General features: G+C 41.2%; 1 protein-coding gene across 1 annotated transcript in view; it reads right to left on the bottom strand.

Moving 5' to 3' along the window:
* AMPH (amphiphysin) overlaps positions 1-21,534 on the bottom strand; it is a 228,857-nt gene that overhangs the window by 52,307 nt on the left and 155,016 nt on the right. The window contains exons 8-11 of the mRNA XM_088834640.1: positions 16,570-16,645; positions 15,840-15,922; positions 13,278-13,416; positions 11,583-11,711 (exon numbers count right to left, since the gene is read on the bottom strand). Of these exons, the coding sequence (XP_088690766.1) occupies positions 11,583-11,711; positions 13,278-13,416; positions 15,840-15,922; positions 16,570-16,645 (427 nt within the window). The remainder of the gene's footprint in view (positions 1-11,582; positions 11,712-13,277; positions 13,417-15,839; positions 15,923-16,569; positions 16,646-21,534) is intronic.

Below are 21,534 nucleotides of genomic sequence, written 5' to 3'. Positions count from 1 at the left end.
TAATGTTCTTCTGAGATCCCTCTTTCTTTAATAATTACAACAACAAAACTGTCAGTTGATTCCCTCAGCCCCTATTAAAAATTTGCAGTTTTGTTTTTCATCAATTGTATATTGGTACAAATTATATTTTTATGATTTTGCAAACACACATTACACTGAGAATGCTCTAGGCACTACTCTATGAACTTGATACATCTGAACATTAACTCACGTTAATGCACTTTGCTGTCTTTAAAGAATTACTTTACTATCTTCCCCCAAAGCACATTTATGGGCACTGCTAACCCTTAAAATTTTTCAAATCCTGAAAGATGATGCTGTGAAAGTGACTGCACTCAATATGCCAGCAAATTTGGAAAACTCAGCAGTGGCCACAGGACTGGAAACGGTCAGTCTTCATTCCAATCCCAAAGAAAGGGAATGCCAAAGAATGCTCAAACTACCGCACAATTGCACTCATCTCACACGCTAGGAAAATCATGCTCAAAATTCTCCAAGCCAGGCTTCAGCAATATGTGAACCGTGAACTTCCAGATGTTCAAGCAGGTTTTAGAAAAGACAGAGGAACCAGAGATCAAACTGCCAACATCCACTGGATCATGGAGAAAGCAAAAGAGTTCCAGAAAAACATCTATTTCTGCTTCATTGACTATGCCAAAGCCTTTGACTGTGTGGATCACAATAAACTGTGGAACATTCTGAAAGAGATGGGAATATCAGACCACCTGGCCTGCCTCTTGAGAAACCTGTATGCAGGTCAGGAAGCAACAGTCAGAACTGGACATGGAACAACAGACTGGTTCCAAATAGGAAAAGGAGTACATCAAGGTTGTATATTGTCACCCTGCTTATTTAACCTATATGCAGAGTACATCATGAGGAACGCTGGGCTGGAAGAAGCACAAGCTGGAATCAAGATTGCTGGGAGAAATATCAATAACCTCAGATATGCAGATGACACCACCCTGATGGCAGAAAGTGAAGAGGAACTCAAAAGTCTCTTGATGAAAGTGAAAGAAGAGAGTGAAAAGGTTGGCTTGAAGCGCAACATTCAGAAAACTAAGATCATGGCATCTTGTCCCATCACTTCATGGGAAATAGATGGGGAAACAGTGGAAACAGTGTAAGATTTTATTTTGGGGGGCTCCAAAATCACTGCAGATGCTGACTGCAGCCAGGAAATTAAAAGACGCTTACTCCTTGGAAGGAAAGTTATGACCAACCTGTACAGCATATTAAAAAGCAGAGACATTACTTTGCCAACAAAGGTCCGTCTAGTCAAGGCTATGGTTTTTCCCATGGTCATGTATGGATGTGAGAGTTGGACTGTGAAGAAAGCTGAGCGCCGAAGAATTGATGCTTTTGAACTGTGGTGCTGGAGGAGACTCTTGAGAGTCCCTTGGACTGCAAGGAGATCCAACCAGTCTATTCTAAAGGAGATCAATCCTGGGTGTTCATTGGAAGGACTGATGCTAAAGCTGAAACTCATGCGATGAGTTGCCTCACTGGAAAAGACTCTGATGCTGGGAGGGATTGGGGGCGGGAGGAGAAGGGGACGACAGAGAATGAGATGGCTAGATGGCATCACCAGCTCGATGGACATGAGTTTGAGTGAACTCCGGGAGTTGGTGATGGACAGGGAGACCTGGCGTGCTGTGATTCATGGGGTCGCAAAGAGTCGGACATGACTGAGCGACTGAACTGAACTGAATCCTTAAAAAAAATCAAGGGCTAGATGGCATCATTTTCCCACTCAGGGATGAGAAGAACAGGCTGTACCAGGTTTTCTACTGTCCTTTGACTCCAGTGCTATTCCAGGCTGCTGTAGAGACCCACTTCCACATCTCAGGTACCCCTGATATCTGCAAGTTCTCCATAAAAATTGAGCCACACAAATATGTCCATCAGTGCCTGAGGAGACAAACAGATTCCATTAAGGAAGCTCAAATGGGAATTTAGAGATCAAGGGTTAAAAAAAATTAGACTATACTGAGATATGCTTTGATTTTTGAAACAAATCTGGGTTTGTACCCCAACTTTGCCACTTGCTACTTTTGCTGAGCAGTTAATTCAGCTTTTTTTGAGCCTCCATTTCTTCATGCACAAAATGAAAGCAATAATAACTAGAAAGACTACCATGAACAATAAATACAAGAAATACACTAAACATAGTATTTTGAAAATATTCAAAATGGAAATGGAAGCCATATTGTTACTAACTGTATTAGTAACAATGTTGATCTCTGTAAAATTACTGTCATTAAATATCCACTATATCAGTTTGGCTGCCTTCAAAAGGTGTAACTGGCTACTTTGGGCTTGATTTCTATTTGGTTTTGCTTCCTTCATCTTGAGAGTTATCCCTTAAGGGATTCATATCAAATAGTAATTTAATAGAGCTACAAACGAGTGGAAAAGGGTTGCCTGTTTATGCAGTATCCCTTTATAAAAGAGCACTGAAGTACTCACAATGCTGTCACTACATGTCAAAACATAGTGACATGTAATTTCCCCCAACATAACAGAATAGAATTAATCTTTTCTCATTCCTTACACCTGCATACCACTGGAGCACATCTGATGAGGTCCCAACATTCTTAAAGCTTTTTGGGAGCTTGATGGCAACTACTGTTTTACCATTGAAAGTCTGGAAGAGGTAACCTGGGATGTGCATCTAAAAAAAGAAGACTAGGTGTGGAGACGGCAGTGAGGGAAGATACCCAACGGGAAACACTACCAATGATAATAATCTTCTGTGCTATATTTCATGAAGCAGCTTTTGCTGGGGACATCTTAAGTTTACAATTAAGGTACTGGACTTCTTCCAGTATAGGTGTACAATTTGAGCATAATCCTTATGCTGAGCTTTGCCTTGACCTCATGATAGATGGAGTTTACTTCCTTATCCTGTCACTTCGGGGTGACCATGTGTCATGCTTTGGCCAAGGGATGTTAGTGAACATAATGCAAGCAAAGGATTGAAATGTGCTTGAATGGTTGACTTGCTTTTTTCGGATTCCTGCCATTCATGAAAAGTACAAGCTTTGTGCAGCCACTGGTCAAAGAGGATGAGATAAACATGGAGTACATCTGAGCCCATCATAACTAATTTCTCAATACTAGTGTTAAAGAGAAATTCTTAAAAGTGGCCAGAAAAAAAGACATGTCACTCAAGGAATGACATAAAAGTAACAGTAAATTTACCATCAGAAATAATGAAAGGAAAAGATAGTGAATCAATATCTTTGAAGTACTAAGAGGAAGAAGCTAGAATTTGGTGCCTCTTAAAAATATTTTTAAAACATAAAAATGAGATGGAGAGTTTTTTTCAGGCATGCAAAAGCAGATAGAATTTATCACCATCAGTTCTGCATTAGAATTAGCGTGAAAGAACATTTTTTGGGCAGAAGAAATGATACCAGATGGAAATACAGATCCACATAAAGGAATGAAGAGGATCAGCAATAGGAGTACGTGGGTAAGTATATATGACTTTGGTTATTATTTAAATCTTCTTAAAAAGTAGTTGATTGCTTAAAAAAATATAATAACAAAGTAATCTGAAGTTACTTCACATTAAAAAGTAAACTCCATGACAAAACAGCACAAAAATCAGAAAGGAAGAAATATAAATATACTATTGTGAGGGTTTTATTCTCTACCCTAAATAGTATACTACTGTTTGAAGGTAGACTGTTACAAGTTATTTATGTCCTAAAGCAACCACTAAAATAACAAAATAGTTAAGTATAGCTAATAAAAGAAATAAGAGAATAACAAAAATGATGAATTAATTCAAAATAAGGCAGATAAATGAAGTAGAAGGGCTAAAACTGGACAAAAAATGATCAAGGTGCTAGATTTTACTTCACCATAGGAATAATCACCTTTAATGAAAATGCTCTAAATAATATAATGAAAGAGACTGTCAGACTGAATTTAAAAAATCAGGACAACTAGATACTGGCTACAGGAAACTAACTTCAAATATGTACAAACAAATAGATTAAAAGTAAAAGGAGAGAAAAAGATAAACACACTAACCTAACAAAAAAAAGCTGGAATAGTTATATTTAACAACAAACAAAGTAGACTTCAAATCAAGATAATAATCAGGGAAAACAAGGTCATTTCCTGAAATAAAAAGAAGCCAATTCTTAAACATTTGTGCATTCAATTAGTTTCAAAATTTATGAAGCAAGAGCCAAGAAAACAACAAAATGAAATAGAAAAATGCATAATTTTGCAGAGGAACTTTCAATAGTAGAACAAACAGAAAATAAATAAGGTTATAGAAGATACAGGCAACACTATGACCCAATTTGACCTAATTCACGTTAAAAAGCATGCAGATTATGAAGGAAGAACTGATGCTATCTTTATTCACAGAAGATATGATCGCCTATATAGAAAATCCAATGAACTCTACAAAAAGGCTAAGGCTCTAATACTGAGTTTAACAAGGCTGCAAGCAACACTTTGCATGTTAGCATCAACACACAAAAATCAGTTATACTTATATTTAACAGTATAAAAACCCAGAAACTGAAAATTTTAAAATACTATTTATAGTAGCACTAAAAGCATGAAATACTTAGGGATAAACACAACAAATTATGTGAAATGCCTGTACACTAAACATAACAAATCATGCAAAAATAGAGATCTTCATAAAAAGATATAGATAGATACATATACTGTATTTATAGGTCAGACAATTCAATATTATTAAGATGTCATTGTTGTTGGTCACTCCCTAAGTCGTGTCCAGCTCTCTGCAAACCCATGAACTATAGCACGGCAGGCTCCCCTGTCCTTCATGATCTCCTGGAGCTTGCTCAAATTCATGTCCATTGAGTCTGTGATGCTATCCAACCATCTCATCCTCTGTCACCCCCTTCTCCTCCTGCCCTCAATCTTTCCTAGCATCAGGGTCTTTCTAATGAGTCGGCTCTTCGCATCAGGTGGCCAAAGTATTGGAGCTTCAGCATCAGTCCTTCTAATGAATATTAAGACGTCAGTGTTCCCCAAACTGATCTATAGAATCAATGCAATAACCAATCATTTGTACTGGGTTGACTACTGTGCCCTCTTAGTCCCCTGTAAAATTCACATCCATCAGGAACCTCTGAATGCGACCTTATTTGGCAATAGGGTCTTTGCAAATGTGATGAAATTAATATAAAGTCACACTGGATTAGGATGGGCCTTAATTCAATGACTGGTGTCCTTATAAGAGGAGGAAATTTTGGATACACAGACACAAGGACAATGCTGTGTGAAGACACAGAGCACACAGACACACAGGGAAAATGCAGTGTGATGGCAGAGAGTGGGATGATGGGTCTACACACCAAAGAACACCAAGGATTTCCAGCAACCACCAGAAATTAGAGAGGCATTTAAGAACCCTCCCCTAGTGCCTTCAGAGGGAACACGGCTCTGCTGACACTTTGATCTTGGACTTCTAGCCTCAGAACTGCAAGAGAATAAATGCCTGTTGTTTTAAGCCACCCAATTTGTGGTGCTTTATTACAACAGCCCTAGAAATCAAATCCAATGTCCTGGAAGTTTGTAGAAACTTACAAAGTGACTCTAAAATTCATATGGAAACTCAAAGAACCTAGAATAGTCACAACAATTCTGAAAAAGAATAAAAAAGTTGAAGGACTAATCCTCTCTGGTTTCAAGACAGCATAAAGAGGCAGTCATCAAGACAGTGTGGTCCTGGATAAAGGCAGGTAAAAGGATCAAAGGAAAACCACGGAGTCCAGAAACAGAACCATACACAGATGGACAATTCATTTTCCACAAAGGTACAAAGGCAATTAAGTAGAATAAAACTAGATTTTTCAACCAGTACCTCCATGTGTAAAGAAATAAATTTCAACCCATACTGACTGACTCTGGCATTGAAAGGCACTAATTTTTTCCTCCAATTTTCATCTTATTAATTCCTTGTCCTCAAAGAATGTTAATGTGTTTACTTTGAAATAAATATCTACTGAAAGAAGAAGCAGCTCATCCAGAAATTTGCTATATTGAACAGAATAGCCAGAGTGGTATTTAAAAGCAGGTTACAGATACCCAGAAAGTGAGTGGTCCTCATGTAAATAATTTCAGCCTGGCCCCATCAGAACAGGTGAAAAAGGGCCATCTTGTGAAGCTATATTTTGCAAGCTGAAAATTTTATTTCAATTTGATTTACTAGGCAAGATAGGAAGATTTCATGAACTTAAAACGTAAGATGCAGCCTTACGCAAATAAATAAATACATAGCGCTGACTTGATCCCAACAGTCACACAATTTAAAGGCTGTGCTGATGTCTTGCTTTTTTAGCACAGCAGGGTGACAGGAGGGCTTGGAGGAATAAGCTGGAATGTTCAAAAGATAATCCTTCTGGATTTGTAAATGGGAAAGCTATATCAAAGAGAGAAAATAGGCTGAGAATAGATTTAGGCCAAATAGTTGGGGTATCTGCCATGAAAAAAATCCTCAAACAAGCCATCTTTTCTTCCTCACTGCCAACTGACAGGAAAATAAGCAATAAGGAACCCTGCTCCCCTAGCCCTGCCTCTCAAGGGGTCCCTGCACTTCTGAGCACCTTCCTTGAAATTTTTTAGGTCGTACTCTGGTTGTGTATGTGGGGGTTGGGGCTTCCCCTGTGGCTCAGTGGTAAAGAATACACCTGCCATACAGGAGACGCAGGAGACTCAGATTCTATACTTAGGTCGGGAAGATCTCCTGGAGGAGGACATGGTAACCCATTCCAGTATTCTTGTCTGTGGAATCCCGTGGACAGAGGAGCCTGCAGGGCTACAGTCCATAGGGTCACAAAGAGATGGACACAACTGATGTGACTGATTACGCATGCACACACTGGTGGTGGGGACCAGCAGTGCCATCCGAGCAGAACACCCCTGGACTAGGATCTGCATGGGCATGACCCCCATCTTTCCTCTTTGGAGCACTGTCCCACCATAACTCCATAGGGATGGTCCACCAAATGCCCCAGGAATCTGGGACTCATAAACCACAAGATTGTCTTAAAACTTGGTATCCAGTCCTGCTTCCAAGAAGGTGGCTGGTGAGCAGACTGCTCCTGCTGGTCAGCATGTCATTTCACTCAGGGGGTCCCATGAGACTGGCCACTAGGATGCTGCTGGTATACTCATGTCATGTGACTTAGATTGTTTATATGTAGAGCCCCCTGACCACCTGTATAAAAAGCAGTAAGATTTTAACAGGAGATCAAGACCAAAAAACACAACCATGTATATACATATATATGTGCTGTGCTGTGCTTAGTTGCTCAATCGTGTCCGACTCTGTGACGCCATGAACAGTAGCCTGCCAGGCTCCTCTGTCCATGGGGTTTCTCCAGCAAGAATACTAGAGTGGGTTGCTATGTCCTTCTCCAGGGGATCTTCCCAACACAGGGACAGAACCCGGGTCTCCTGCATTGCAGGTGGATTCTTTAATGACTGAGCCACCAGGGAAGCACATATATATATATAAATAAATATATATATACATACATACATACATATGTGTGTGTGTGCTTATATACACATATAGTTTACACACATATATATAGATATGTATATACATGATTGTGTTATTTTGGTCTTGATCTCCTGTTAAAATCTTATTTTTTTGCCACAATTTGGTTTCCAGACCTTTTCAATCTTCCTTTTAAAAATGTTTACCAAAAATCCACTTCCTTAGAGTATCTGGTGGGGGGAGAATGAGAGATTACTTGAGAAACTCTGATTTAAAGAAGGTAAACAGGGATTTTGTCACAGAAGTTCTCAGAGCCTGAGCTTTTTTGCTTTTTCATTGTGAAAAAGCAAAAGGAGATGCAGCCCTCCCAGCCTCCTATGACCAAGGGGATTTCAGGGGACTAGATGGAAAATGTTGTTTTCAAAGAATAATGCAGGCGTGTGCATACTCACACACACACACACACACACACAAAGGATCTCTTTTTTAATTTAAGTCGCTGGGAGTTAAAGATAGGGAGGGGTAGGTAGGTCCTGTGGCAGGTCCATTTCTGTAAACACAGAACCAAAAAAAGAAACTCAGCCTGTGGTCTAGCCAAGCAGGCAAGTCCCTGTACAAAGATATAGCTATTTCCAGAGAAGATTCTGGGAAATATACATATTTCCAGAATCCACATGCTACAGTTAAGATTTAGGCCATTAGATGGCTCTGTAGACCTGATGAATTTCTATGTCCAACCCCAGGACACACTCAAGAAAGAATTATGGCTGTGATGAAGCAGTGTGTACGAAATACATCCATTAAAGACAAGGGATGTTTCATTCATCACATCTTGAACTTCTAGGTGGGATTCATACAAATGCTTTTCTTCCCCATTAAGCGAATGATAAAAATAGCAAACTGAGGACACAAACCTATTTGTTAAATCTAAAATGACTCATTAAACATTTGAAAATATTAAAATTAAGCATATATATAAATATATAATATATATATAAAGGAAATGGTAACCCACTCCAGTAGTCTTGCCTGGGAAATCCCATGGACGGAGGAGCCTGGAAGGCTAAGGTCCTTGCGGTTGCATACAGTTGGACACAACTAAGAGACTAACACACATATACATACACACACACACACACATATATGAATCACTTTGCTGTACACCAGAAACTAATACAACACTGTAAATCAAGTATACTTCTATAAAGAAAAAATAAATAAAATTAAATAAAGTAGATTATATCCTTCAATAAGGGAGCAAGCAGACTGAAATATAAATCCTTGCTTTACCCTTGCTCTTAACACGGTGACATGAGAATCACAGCCGCTGAGTCGATGGAAATGCTCTGACTCATTTCCATCATTTGACCCCATCAACTACACTGGGCTTCATCTGTTACAGCCATGTTGCCACTTAGACCCAGAAAAAAAGATAGAAACCCTTTTCTGCCTCTCCCCAGATTAAAAGAAAACAATATATATCAAGATAAACCCCCCCAAATGCACCCCCATAATGTCTCTGAGGGTTACTTCCTTCACAGTCCCCTGGCACACTTGTGGACTTGACCCACCCAGTAAGTTAGAAAAGGTGCTAGTGGGGGGATGCCTTTCCTTTCCATTCCAACAGCCTGGAGCCTGAACACAGTCTAGCCAAGCTGGGGTAAGGATGGGGCCACTATCAGCTAATTGTGTCACTGCAGCGGCCACAGCTGGAGACATTTCAGATTTGACAAGTGCCTCCTCACCCTCTCCCCTAACTCTTGATTTTGCTCTTCAATCCCTCTCACTCAATGACACCAGCCAAAGTTAACCCTCTTAGAAGGACTTAGGCACCTCTTCTGGCATCTGTATTTTTTAAAAGTGCTTTGATTCTTTTTCCCCCCACTGTGAAGGACCCTTATGTGAGCTAGCAAACTGCAAATAAAAAAAACACTGCCAAAGAAAGAACATCTTTGAACACCGTCTTTATTTCAGAACTAGTCTACTTGTCACATTTTCTCTACTTCAGTGGCCTTGGCTGCTACATGGAGATGTCCTCAGCTAAGCACACATGGCTTCTGGGTGACCATATTCTTTATTGGAGATGGAACTGAGAGGATGCTCTTGAGGGGTCCAGGTGAAAACAACTTCAGTAAGGGTCTTATCACTCTAAAACACTCTCACTTTAAAACTGATGAAGCTAAAAACAGAACGAGCTGTTAGAAGTACAAAGGCACAGAACAACTTGGACGTGAAAACTGCTCCAGTTTGGTGCCAGGGCCACACTGGATGCTGGGTAAGATTATTTGGCTCTAAGATCGCTATCCCTGGTGGCATCTGTGTATCCACAGATATTACTGGTCCATGCACTGATAAACATGCAATTCCCTTTCCTCAAAGGAGCTACTAAATCACATTTCAAGCCCTAATTAGCTTACCAAATTCAAATCTCCTACAAACAACAGGAGAAGGAAAACAGTAGCAAATGGCATTGCACTGATCCACAAACACCCTTGAGAGAGAGATGAAAAATTATGGCGTACCACTACACTACTTTGAAGTTTTTACTTTCTGAACCCCCTGTTTTTAGTACCTGATTTCTGCTATTATTGATAGGATGCGATTGTAATTGGGATGTTGGACATAGAGCTGTTATTTGTGAACTCAGGAATTACAATGTTGTGTTTGCACCCCTTGCAAAATGTTAAAATTATTTCTGACTGTGAGAATACCAGGAGGAAATGGTATTGGCATGATCTCTGGGGACATTCACTCTTAACAAAGAGATGGCTTTGATGACATGAGGAGCAACTAAGTCAAGATTATCCTTGAGGCAAAGGACAACCAAGCTGGGACAGGTGCAGGTATAACATCGAGGGTAGTTATAAATGGGTACACACACCCACGTATCTTTGAAACCAGGGGGAACACAGGTGGTTCCCTTTGCCAAGTCACATAAATGGATCCATTTACTCCTACTAAAGGACAAAAGACCTAATATTCACCTCTTTGAATTTCATTTTCCTATTCTCTACTAAGGAGCAATACAAAAAAAAATAATAAAAGGTGCGAACATGTATTAATATACAGCAGGGTTTCCCTGGTGGCTCAGAGAATAAAGAATTTGCCTGCAATGCAGAAGACCTGTGTTTGTTCCCTAGGTTAGGGAGATCCTCTGGAGAAAGAAACGGCACCCCACTCCAGTATTCTTGCCTGGAGAATTCTATGGACAGAGGAGCCTGATGGGCTACAGTCCATGGGGTTGCAGAGTCGGACACAACTGAGCAACTAACACTAAACACTTCTGTATTAATATATATTGATATCACCAAGGTGCTGATAAAGCAACAAAAAAGTGGAAGTGTGACCACTATTAGGGGTTGGTTACGTTCATCTGATAAAATACTCTGGTCAAACTTTGGTTTTTTGGAAAAGACAATATTATGACATGAAAAAAATGCTCAATAAGATTAAACAGAAAAGTCAGGAATATACAACAATACAGTCTGAATTTTGTGCTGCAAAATTTGATATATACTTAGAAAAAATTAAAAGAAAATAAACCTCTGGTGGCTCAAATGGTAAAGAATCCACCTGCAATGAGGGAGATCTGTGTTCGATCTCTGGGTTGGGAAGATCCCCTGGAATGGGGCATGGCAGCCCACTCCAGTATTCTTGCCTGGAGGATCCTATGGACAGAGGAGCCTGGCAGGTTACAATCCATGGAGTTGCAAAGAGTCAGACACAACTGAGCAACTAAACACACACAGCACACAAACCTAAATGCACCAGTGGCTATGTAAGAGTGCTATGATTTAAGGGCTAATTAAAATTATTCACTTTACATTTTTAAGTATTTTCCAAATTTTCTATAGTAATGACGCACAGCTCTTAATAATGGAAAGAAGGAGTCTTTTCAAATACTGTACATCTCTCACTTGAGAACCCTTCAGACATATCAGGTAATTAAAGCAAACCTGAATAACAACTAAATTTCACCATTGGCTCTAACATCTGCCACCTTCTCCAGAGCTGAGTCCTGAGAGTCCCGCTGCCATGAAGCATCCATGGACATCCCAGCTCTGTTTTGGGTGCTCACCTGGGAAGGTGTGGTCACACTGATTTCAGGAACAAAGTTGTCCTCGAAGAAACTGATGATGTTCTCCTGCTGTAGCTCCTTCGTTGGGGTGACTTTAGGAAGAGGCGGGACAGGAGGCCCTTTCCTTGTCTAAGAAACATCACACACAAACAAACATGGTTTAATTCAGCAGAAGATGGCATGGGAGACATGCAGAAATGTCTTGGGAACAGAGCTAGGGGATGAGATTGATCCCTGATTCAAATTTTGGTCTGCATTGAGAAATCAGCCCACCTGATTCAGGCAAAGAATGCCTGCTTGGATGGGTCCTGTAGCTATGGTGTGACAAGTGACAAGTAATGGTCCAATGGGGAAAATTCAGGCCATGAGACTCTATCCATCTTAACACAAGTGCTGTATGACAGCACTGCAGGGCCATGTGCCTGTGCCTCTCAAGTTAAAATAAGGCCATGCATGCGTGCGGGTTAAGTCGCTTCAGTCGTGTTTGACTGTGTGACCCTATGGACTGTAGCCACCCAGCCTCCTCTGTCTATGGGGATTCTCCAGGCAAGAATACTGGAGTGGGTTGCCATACCCTCCTCCAGGGGATCTTCCCAACCCAGGGATTGAACCCACATCTCTTACATCTCCTGCATTGGCAGGAAGGTTCTTTACCACTAGTGCCACCTAGGAAGCCCAAACTAACGCCATACCTTCTCCAAAGTCAACTGCAAATGATTTCTCACTTTAGCGGCACATTAGAATTCTAGAACTAAAGTCTAGCAAGATGTCACTAGAGTCAGTGAGACCACTATGGGCAGCATACACCTCACTCTGCACTCCAGTATAAGGTGGCTCAGCAGTAAAGAATCTGCCTGGCAATAAAGAAAAGTAAAGATTCAGTCTCCAATGCAGGAGACTCAGGTTTGATCCCTAGTTTGGGAAGATCCCCTGGAGAAGGGAATGGCAACCCATTCCAGTATGCTTGCCTGGGAAATCCCACAGACAGAGGAGGCTGGTTGGCTACAGTCCACGGGGTCATAAAAGAATCAGACATGACTTCACGAATAAACAACAAATAAGCACTTTAGAGCTCTATGCATTATTCACATCTTTTCGCAATGATCTTTAGTTTCAACCATACACAAGAAAGCTTGAGCTGGATTAGACACTTCAAGTTTCCCCACAGGAATTTCATTTTCTCCAAAAGAAGAGACAATGAGGGTGGCTGTTTTTCTCTACATTTGCCTTTGCTTGGCCCCTTCTGTTTCTTTCAATCACTTGTTCCATCACTTTTGCTGAGTGCGTGCACAATATGCCACGGGTGATACAAAAAAAAATGTAAACTGACATAAACATCATGGCCATTCTTGCTCCAGGTGTTACCTGAAGACTAACAGGAGGGAGGCCACGTGGAGAAGGTAGGATTCAACAGAGCCTTTTAAAAGTGCAGGATGCTGAGAAGAGGAGATCATGCGAGCCTCAGGAAGCTGAGATCGTGGAAAGAGGTGTCTCAACCCACTGAAGCAGAGGGTATGTGAGGAAACATAAAAATCGGAGCAAAAAAAGGGAAGTTTATTCCTTAGCGATGACCCCAATGGTCAAGGCGCACACTGAAAACTCTTGTCAATGACCACACCCCATGGGGTTATCCCAGGTGGGGTCAACTCAGCCTGGGTTCTTCCGGTCCCCCTCATACACGTGACGTCTTCCTACCTGCGAGGGTGACCGAGGTCGGACTGGTGCGGGAGATGCAGGTGCCAACGTGTGATTGGGACTTGCTGTCGGGCTTGGGATGGGTGAAGCCTCCTCAGGTGGCGAAGGCGTCTTTGCGATACGGAGAGGACCCGAGTCGCTGAATGAACACAGAGGGTAAGCAAGGCACTTTCTACAGAGCGGTCCTTATTTCTCAGGGGCCCTCCTTCTCACAGAAATCTTCAGGCATGACAGGCACTATTGGTTATCTACTCCCTCTTCCCGTTCATCCTGGTTATTAGTAACAGTGACGTAATAACTGATGCCATTTATTGTCCACTGTCTGCAAGATCCCATTCATACATTACCTCCACTGATCACAAGACCCAATGCAATAACTGTCTCCACTTTACAGATAAGTAAAGTGGGGCACAGAGAGGATAAAAATCCCTAACATCACTGGAAAATTTCGTGGATCCAAATTCAGGTCTTAGTAATTTGAACTCCTATTCTTTCCACTGAGCCAAACAAGCTCTGCAAGAATCTTCCAAACATAAGCTGAATTAATTGAACTAATTTCATTTTTGATGTATAAGAGAAACTTGCTATGGCATAATCTATAGCAAAACCTGCCCTGCCCCACCAAGTGATAAATCGGCTATTAAAAGGCATCCACAGGACAATGTTCATTAAGATTTGATAGGCGTGCTTTCTGATAATATTTAGAAATTAATTCGTTGTCTCTCTTTCTACACCTTAGAGCACAATAACTCAATTCAGACGTGTGCAAACGAATTATGTGATGGATGAGAGTCTGTAAGGTTTACTGAGAGCCCACCACGCTCCTGGTCCCAGGCCAGATGCTCATGATCAGCCCAAATGCAATAGTTAATCCACGACTGGGGACACATCCTACTCTCTAAGAATTTCTAAACTCTACAGATTGAGGGAACAAGTCTGTACCCCCAAATAAATGAGCACATACACAGCAGGAGGGTCGACAGATTCAACGGGCTGAGGGAATGGGTCCCGTGGACAGGACACGGACACACACATGATTGGAACCCTGCCAACCATGGTCTCCCCTGGGAAGCACGGCCACCAATCTATGCCTAATGGAGGCCCCGCTGAGCTCACTCACCACCTCGTTCTGCAGAGGAATGTTGAAAAAAATGAAGAACATTTGTTAAGTGGTTGTGGCCCCATTTTCTCTTCATTGTATCTGATTCAGCAGCATCGAAATTTCCAGATACCTTTTTTCTTCCCAAAACCTTAAAATTTTTATTTTGTATTGGGGTATAGCAGATAATGGGCTTCCCTTGTGGCTCAGCTGACAAAGAATCTGCCCGCAATGCGGGAGACCTGGGTTCGATCCTTGGGTTGGGAAGATCCCCTGGAGAAGGGAAAGGCTACCCACTCCAGTATTGTGGCCTGGAGAATTCCATGGACTGAATAGTTCATGGAATCACAAAGAGTCGGACACAACTGAGTGATTTTCACTTTCATAGCAGGTAATAATGTGGTAGTTTCAGGTGAACTGCGACGCAGCTCAGCCGTACATATACACGCATCCATTGTCCCTTCATCTCTGTATAAGGGAGCCACCTTCCCCGTGTACTTCCTTCCTAAATCACCCAAATGTCACTGTGGTATTCTTATTACATTTCGTTCTCAGTTTGGACACAAAATTTCTGTCCCTTTCCTGTCTTCTTTTAGGCAATGTTCTAAGACAATATACTTAATGCTTATTTAATATAGAAGTCAGGGTAGGGACTACATGTACATCTAGACCAAATAGCAACAAATGAGAAAATTAGCTGTTTCCAGGAGGTTCCAAACACTAAAACATGGAGGTCCCAGTGCCTGTGTAACAGCATTATGTTTTTATAAATGCATGGGTATGCGGGTGTACATTGATGGATGCTAAAATCATAAACACAGAATGTCGGGACTGTGTTATTTCCTTACAAGTTGTTTAGTTCAATAGCATATTTTTATTTCTACTGATTTTTAAAATGAGCCCTTTATCCATAAAGGTTATTGAACTTCCTCCAGGAAGGCAGAGCAAATTAACTGCAGAGTCAGAAAACTAAAATTTGAGTCCTCTGAATTCCAACCCAAGTCACACTAGCCTGAGTGCATAACGCCTGAGAAGGATGGATAAAAGGGATTCCCAAGTCATTAGAGTAAGATGCTGTGAATCCAAACCCTGGCACCGTAAACTATTCAACTACAGATCACTAAGCCTTTGGCACATCTGATAGGCACACTCAAAATAAAACCAAACCAATGTTCAACAAAACCCAAACAATGCAGTGTTTGCAAGGTCAAGTTAGGAGGGAAGCAAAAAGAGGCAGATAGCACTCTGTAGTGACAAAAGTCCATGACGATACATCTGAAGGCTAAAAGTCAATATAAAAGCATAGAACTAAAGCTGGTATCAGCCTCTGGATGGAAAAGTTCTTTGATTTTAGATCTTTGTAGGATAAGTAAAAGATGCTGGTATAGGCTGGAGAAATTGCAACAATCTTTTCCTTAAAATCAAGTTCACACATGAACTTGGCTTTCATGAACGTGGCCTACCTGGGAGCTCCTTGAATGGTGAAGGCCTTGTCAGCATGCTGGTCACCCAGTTTCGTCATCACTTCATACAGTTTGTGGCAAAGCTAGGAAGACAGATGTAACTTGTCTATTAATTGTGAGTCATTCTGCTGCAAATTCAGGCTACTGCCCCCAGAAAAGAATTGTTTATTCAAACATTAAGAATCCTGTGATAGCATGGATGGTCTCAGGATAATTAAATTGTCTGAATTGGGTCCAATTTAAAATTCATGTCAAAACTGTAAGGCCACAAACACAAATTAACATATATATATAAACCAGAATATAGAGGAGAAAACACACACTTATTATTTACATTGATTCTATTAGAGATAAAGTGATGCAACCACCCTGTTGAACTAAGAAAATATTACTCAATGACACAAATGCTGACTATCTATTTGGAGACCAATTTTTCCTCAGCCTAAAGACTTGAAAATCCAACTTTAAAAACTAACTGAAAAAATAAAAAAGGTTGTAATGATTGTAACAAGTAGGCAGGAGTTCATGAAAGCACAAATTGAACCAGATTTATAGAAATATGTGGTCGCTACAAAACAGTGTAGAAATATTACTGAGAGTCAAAACACACTATTAAAAGAAACACAAAAGAGAGTAAATTCTTTGCCTAATGTGTGCCATTGCATTTGCTTCCAGAATAAATGTTCATGTACTTTATGTTCCATACGGAAAAATAATCATCATTACTCACCACTGCGATTTCCTTATGAAACTTGGCTTCTAGGCTGGAGACATTTTTGAAAGTATTGACATAAAATCCAACTCGTCTACCATGTGGAAATACAAAGAGGAAAGAAGAGAAAGACCAATCAGCAAAACTGTGTTTTTAATGGCTATTACATATATTAAAAAACATATTTTCTTTACATAATTTTGAGTAACACTAGATTAAATAAAAATACTTAACCCAAAGTAGGTCCAACCTTTCCTGATCCGTTAATGAGCAAAAATACCATCTTTTAGTGTAGAACACAGTCTTTCCTGATATCTGGTTAACACCCAAAGAAACATTTCTCACACTTTAATGTGTATCAAGATCACTTGGAGATTTGTTTCCAATCTAATAGGTCTGAGATGTGTGTGTGTGTGTTAGTTGCTCAGTTGTGTTCAACTCTGTGTGACTCCATGAACTGTAGCCACCAGGCTCCTCTGTCCTTGGAATTCTTCAGGCAAGAATACTGGAGTGGGTTGTCATTCCCTTCTCCAGGGGATCTTCCCAACCCAGCGATCAAACCCAGGTCTCCTGCACTGCAGGCAAACTCTACCATCTGAGTCACCAGGGAACCTCATGTCTGCAATGAATTTCTAACAAGCTCTATGTGATATTGATGCGCTGGTTCAGAGATAACACTTCTAGAATCACTGCCCTAAGAATTTGTGTTTTAGATATGTACTTTGAAAAGGTGTACGTCAAGGTTGTATATTGTCACCTTGCTTATTTAACTTATATGCAGAGTACATCATGAGGAACGCTGGGCTGGAAGAAGCACAAGCTGGAGTCAAGATTGCTGGGAGAAATATCAGTAACCTCAGATATGCAGATGACACTACCCTTATGGCAGAAAGTGAAGAGGAACTCAAAAGCCTCTTGATGAAAGTGAAAGAGGAGAGTGAAAAGGTTGGTTTGAAGCTCAACATTCAGAAAACAAAGATCATGGCATCTGGTCCCATCACTTCATGGGAAATAGATGGAAAAACAGTGGAAACAGTGTCAGACTTTGTTTTTTTGGGCTCCAAAATCACTGCAGATGCTGATTGCAGCCATGAAATTAAAAGACGCTTGCTCCTTGGAAGGAAAGTTATGACCAACCTTGATAGTATATTAAAAAGCAGAGACATTACTTTGCCAACCAAGGTCCGTCTAGTCAAGGCAATGGTTTTTCCCGTGGTCATGTATGGTTGTGAGAGTTGGACTGTGAAGAAGGCTGATCGCCGAAGAATCGATGCTTTTGAACTGTGGTGTTGGAGAAGACTCTTGAGAGTCCCTTATACTGCAAGGAGATCCAACCAGTCCATTCTAAAGGAGATCAATCCTGGATGTTCATTGGAGGGACTGATGCTAAAGCTGAAACTGCAATACTTTGGCCACCTCATGCGACGAGTTGACTCACTGGAAAAGACTCTGATGCTGGGAAAGGTTGGGGGCGGGAGGAGAAGGGGACGACGGAGAATGAGATGGCTGGATGGCATCACCGACTCTGTGGACATGAGTTTGAGTGTACTCCGGGAGTTGGTGATGGACAGGGAGGCCTGGCGTGCTGTGATTCATGGGGTCGCGGAGAGTCGGACACGACTGAGCGACTGAACTGAACTGAACTGAAAGATTTTGAGATAGAGAAGTTTATTATGAACACATGCTTCATTCATACTGCTGAGAGAAAGAAGCAGATTTCAAAACAGCATGTGAATGTTCACATTAATACAAAAGGCCACACAAGATTAAATACCAAAATTTAGCAGCTTTGGACAGAAACAGCTGAAGGAACTAAGAGAAGAGGGTAGGATGGACCCTGTTCCAGCTGCAAACATCTGCTTGAGAGGACAAACAGGCTGCCTTGAAGAAGGATCAGATTTAAATAGAAGGTGGGTGCAGATGGGGAAGGGGGAGGTAGCTGAAGGTATGATTAGTCATTCAGTCAGGTCTGATTCTTTGCAACCCCGTGGACTTATAGCCCACCAGGATCCTCTATCCATGGGACTTTTTAGGGAGAATACTGGAGTGGGTTGCTATTTCCTCTTCCGGGGATCTTCCCGACTCAGGGACTGATCCTGCATCTCCTGTGTTTCCTAAATTGCAAGCTGATTCTTTACCTGCTGAGCCACGGTGGAAGCCTAGCTGAAGTTGATTGGTGGTTATTGCTTTATTTGTATCGATTTTTCACTATACTAAACAAAACCCTAATGAAGATCTATGAAATGAACTCTGTGTCCAGCTTACTATTTCCTCGGAATAAGCTTCTTGACTGTAAACGCCAGGTGAAAGGCACAGAGAAGAGCAGCTTTGATGGGCACTGCTGACCTGCTTCCCTATGCAGGGACCTTCTAGGCCCTTGACACAAAACTTTTGTAAATATGCTGGGAAAGAGTTAGCATCTCACCTGCTTTTAAATTATCTTCCATTAATGAAAGCTGAGTTAATCCTTTTTTGTTCCTTTATCTATTGCCTATTTGAATTTGCTTATTTATTTCTTGGAGCTTGTTTTATTCTTATTATTCATAAGGAATTTTCTATTAAAAGCACTGAACCTTGAATACATTTAGCAAAAACAAGAATCCCCATTCTTCTATCTTTAAATTGCTTCCTGATACACAGATTGTTTATTACAATGATTATTTAGAAAAATAATTGGCACAGTACTAGTAAGAAACACCTTATTTAGAATGACTAGACAAACATCTACGATTTTCTAAGATTTTGTTTCCTTTGAGAACTCAGAAATCAAATCAACAAGTATGTATTTAATTTTGAAAAAGTGTTCAGTAATTTTGATGCCACTTATCATATAGTGATGCTCTCCTATTTATGAAATCAGAGATTCTATCAAAGCAGGAACTGCCTTTGGCTAGTTCACAAGAACAGACTCAGCACCTAATAGCAGTTGGCACAGAACAGGCGATGCAGTAAACATTCCATGAATGAATGAGCGAACAGATATGCAGATTAACAAACTAGTGAATGAACAAATTTGGCATTCATTCTACTGGAAGAACACATTCTGACTATAACCTTGACTTACAAAAAACTGGTGCTGTCAGCAGTAAAATACATGCCCACAAAGAGTACCAGGCTCTGAATTTTTATTTGATCTGCTGTCAGATATTCTGATAATATCAGCTGTAAGATATTATCTGGGAGGAGTCATTTCACAAGGTCTTCATCAACAAGGGACTCTGAGACATTACCATTTCCCCAAAGTATTTGTCTGAGGCATCCTCAGCGTCCTTTGGGTTGGCTGTTAAGACCAACTTAATTTCTTCATTAAGGATTTCTTTGTTCTTGGCAACCATGGAAAGGCTTAACAGCTGAGCCTACTGCAGTCCCAGAATGCAGGCCAGGACACTCTCCCCTCTGCCCTGAGGGAAGCCTGTCTCGCCCCAGTGAGCTGGTCACTGCTTCCCCCTGAGTCCCCTTCAATGGAAGAAGCATGCTCTGTCTATGAGTCTGTTTTATACATGATCATTTGGGCCATATTTTAGATTCTACGTTTAAGTGATATCATATGGTATTTGCCTTTCTCACTTACTTCACTTAGTATGATAATCTCTAGGCGCACCTATGTCGTTGCAATTTTGCATTATTTTGTTCTTTTATGGCTGAGTAGTATTCCATTGTATACATATACCATATATTTACCCATTCCTCTGTTGATGGACATTCAGGTTGTTTCCATGTCTTGCTGCTGCTGCTAAGTCACTTCAGTCATATCCGACTCTGTGTGACCCCATAGACGGAAGCCCACCAGGCTCCCCTGTCCCTGGGATTCTCCAGGCAAGAACACTGGAGTGGGTTGCCATTTCCTTCTCCAATGTGTGAAAGTGAAAAGTGAAAGTGAAGTCGCTCAGTCGTGTCCGACCCCCAGCGACCCCACGGACTGCAGCCCACCAGGCTCCTCCATCCATGGGATTCTCTAGGCAATAGTACTGGAGTGGCTTGCCATTGCCTTCTCCGTTCCATGTCTTAGCTATTGTGAATAGTGCAGCTACGAACACAGGGGTGCATGTATCTTTTTGAATTATAGTTCTGTCCAGGTATATTTCCAGGAGTGGGACTGCTGGATCATATAGTAAATCTATTTTTAATTTTCTGAGGGACCTCCATACTGTTTTCCATAATGGCTGCATCAATTTACAATCTCACCTAGTGCAAGAGGGTTCCCTGTCCTCCACATCCTAACCAAGATTTAGACTTTTACTTAAAGCAGTGTTGCATGACAACCATAATTCTGTTCATTCAGGGTGGTAGCATGGGTATACTGGTGAAAACTGAGACATAAGGCCCCACTTCACCCAACAACTTCTTGGTTCTACCACTAAATGGGAAAACTGAAGTTAATGGAATGAGAAATGCAGAGTACCGATAAAAAAGAAGAAGATTTCATGTATAAAATAAGAATGAAGCTCAGATCAACAGGTGAGAGCTGACAGTAGAGGTTTCACATAAAAGACACAGACTAGAAGGCAAGGGCAAGCCGCTCCAGTACTCTCGCCTGGAAGATCCCATGGACGGAGGAGCCGGTGGGCTGCAGTCCGTGGGGTCGCTAAGGGTCGGACACGACTGAGCGACTTCACTTTCACTTTTCACTTTCACACATTGGAGAAGGAAATGGCACCCCACTCCAGTACTCTTGCCTGGAAAATCCCATGGATGGAGGAGCCTGGTGGGCTGCAGTCCCGTGGGGTTGCTAAGGGTCGGACACGACTGAGCGACTTCACTTTCACTTTTCACTTTCACACATTGGAGAAGGAAATGGCAACCCACTCCAGTGTTCTTGCCTGGAGAATCCCAGGGACAGGGGAGCCTGGTGGGCTTCCGTCTTTGGGGTCACACAGAGTCGGACACGACTGAAGTGACTTAGCAGCAGCAGATGACCCCTTGAAATAAAAAGTTCTTCCAAGGTTTAAAAATTTATCCTTTAAATTTCAAGGTTAAGGATAG

The sequence above is a fragment of the Moschus berezovskii genome, chromosome 3 (assembly GCF_049115385.1).
Source record: "Moschus berezovskii isolate FMDL1 chromosome 3, NW_MosBer_1.0, whole genome shotgun sequence".
Classification (NCBI taxonomy): domain Eukaryota; kingdom Metazoa; phylum Chordata; class Mammalia; order Artiodactyla; family Moschidae; genus Moschus; species Moschus berezovskii.
This window is presented reverse-complemented; position numbering and strand designations above follow the sequence as displayed.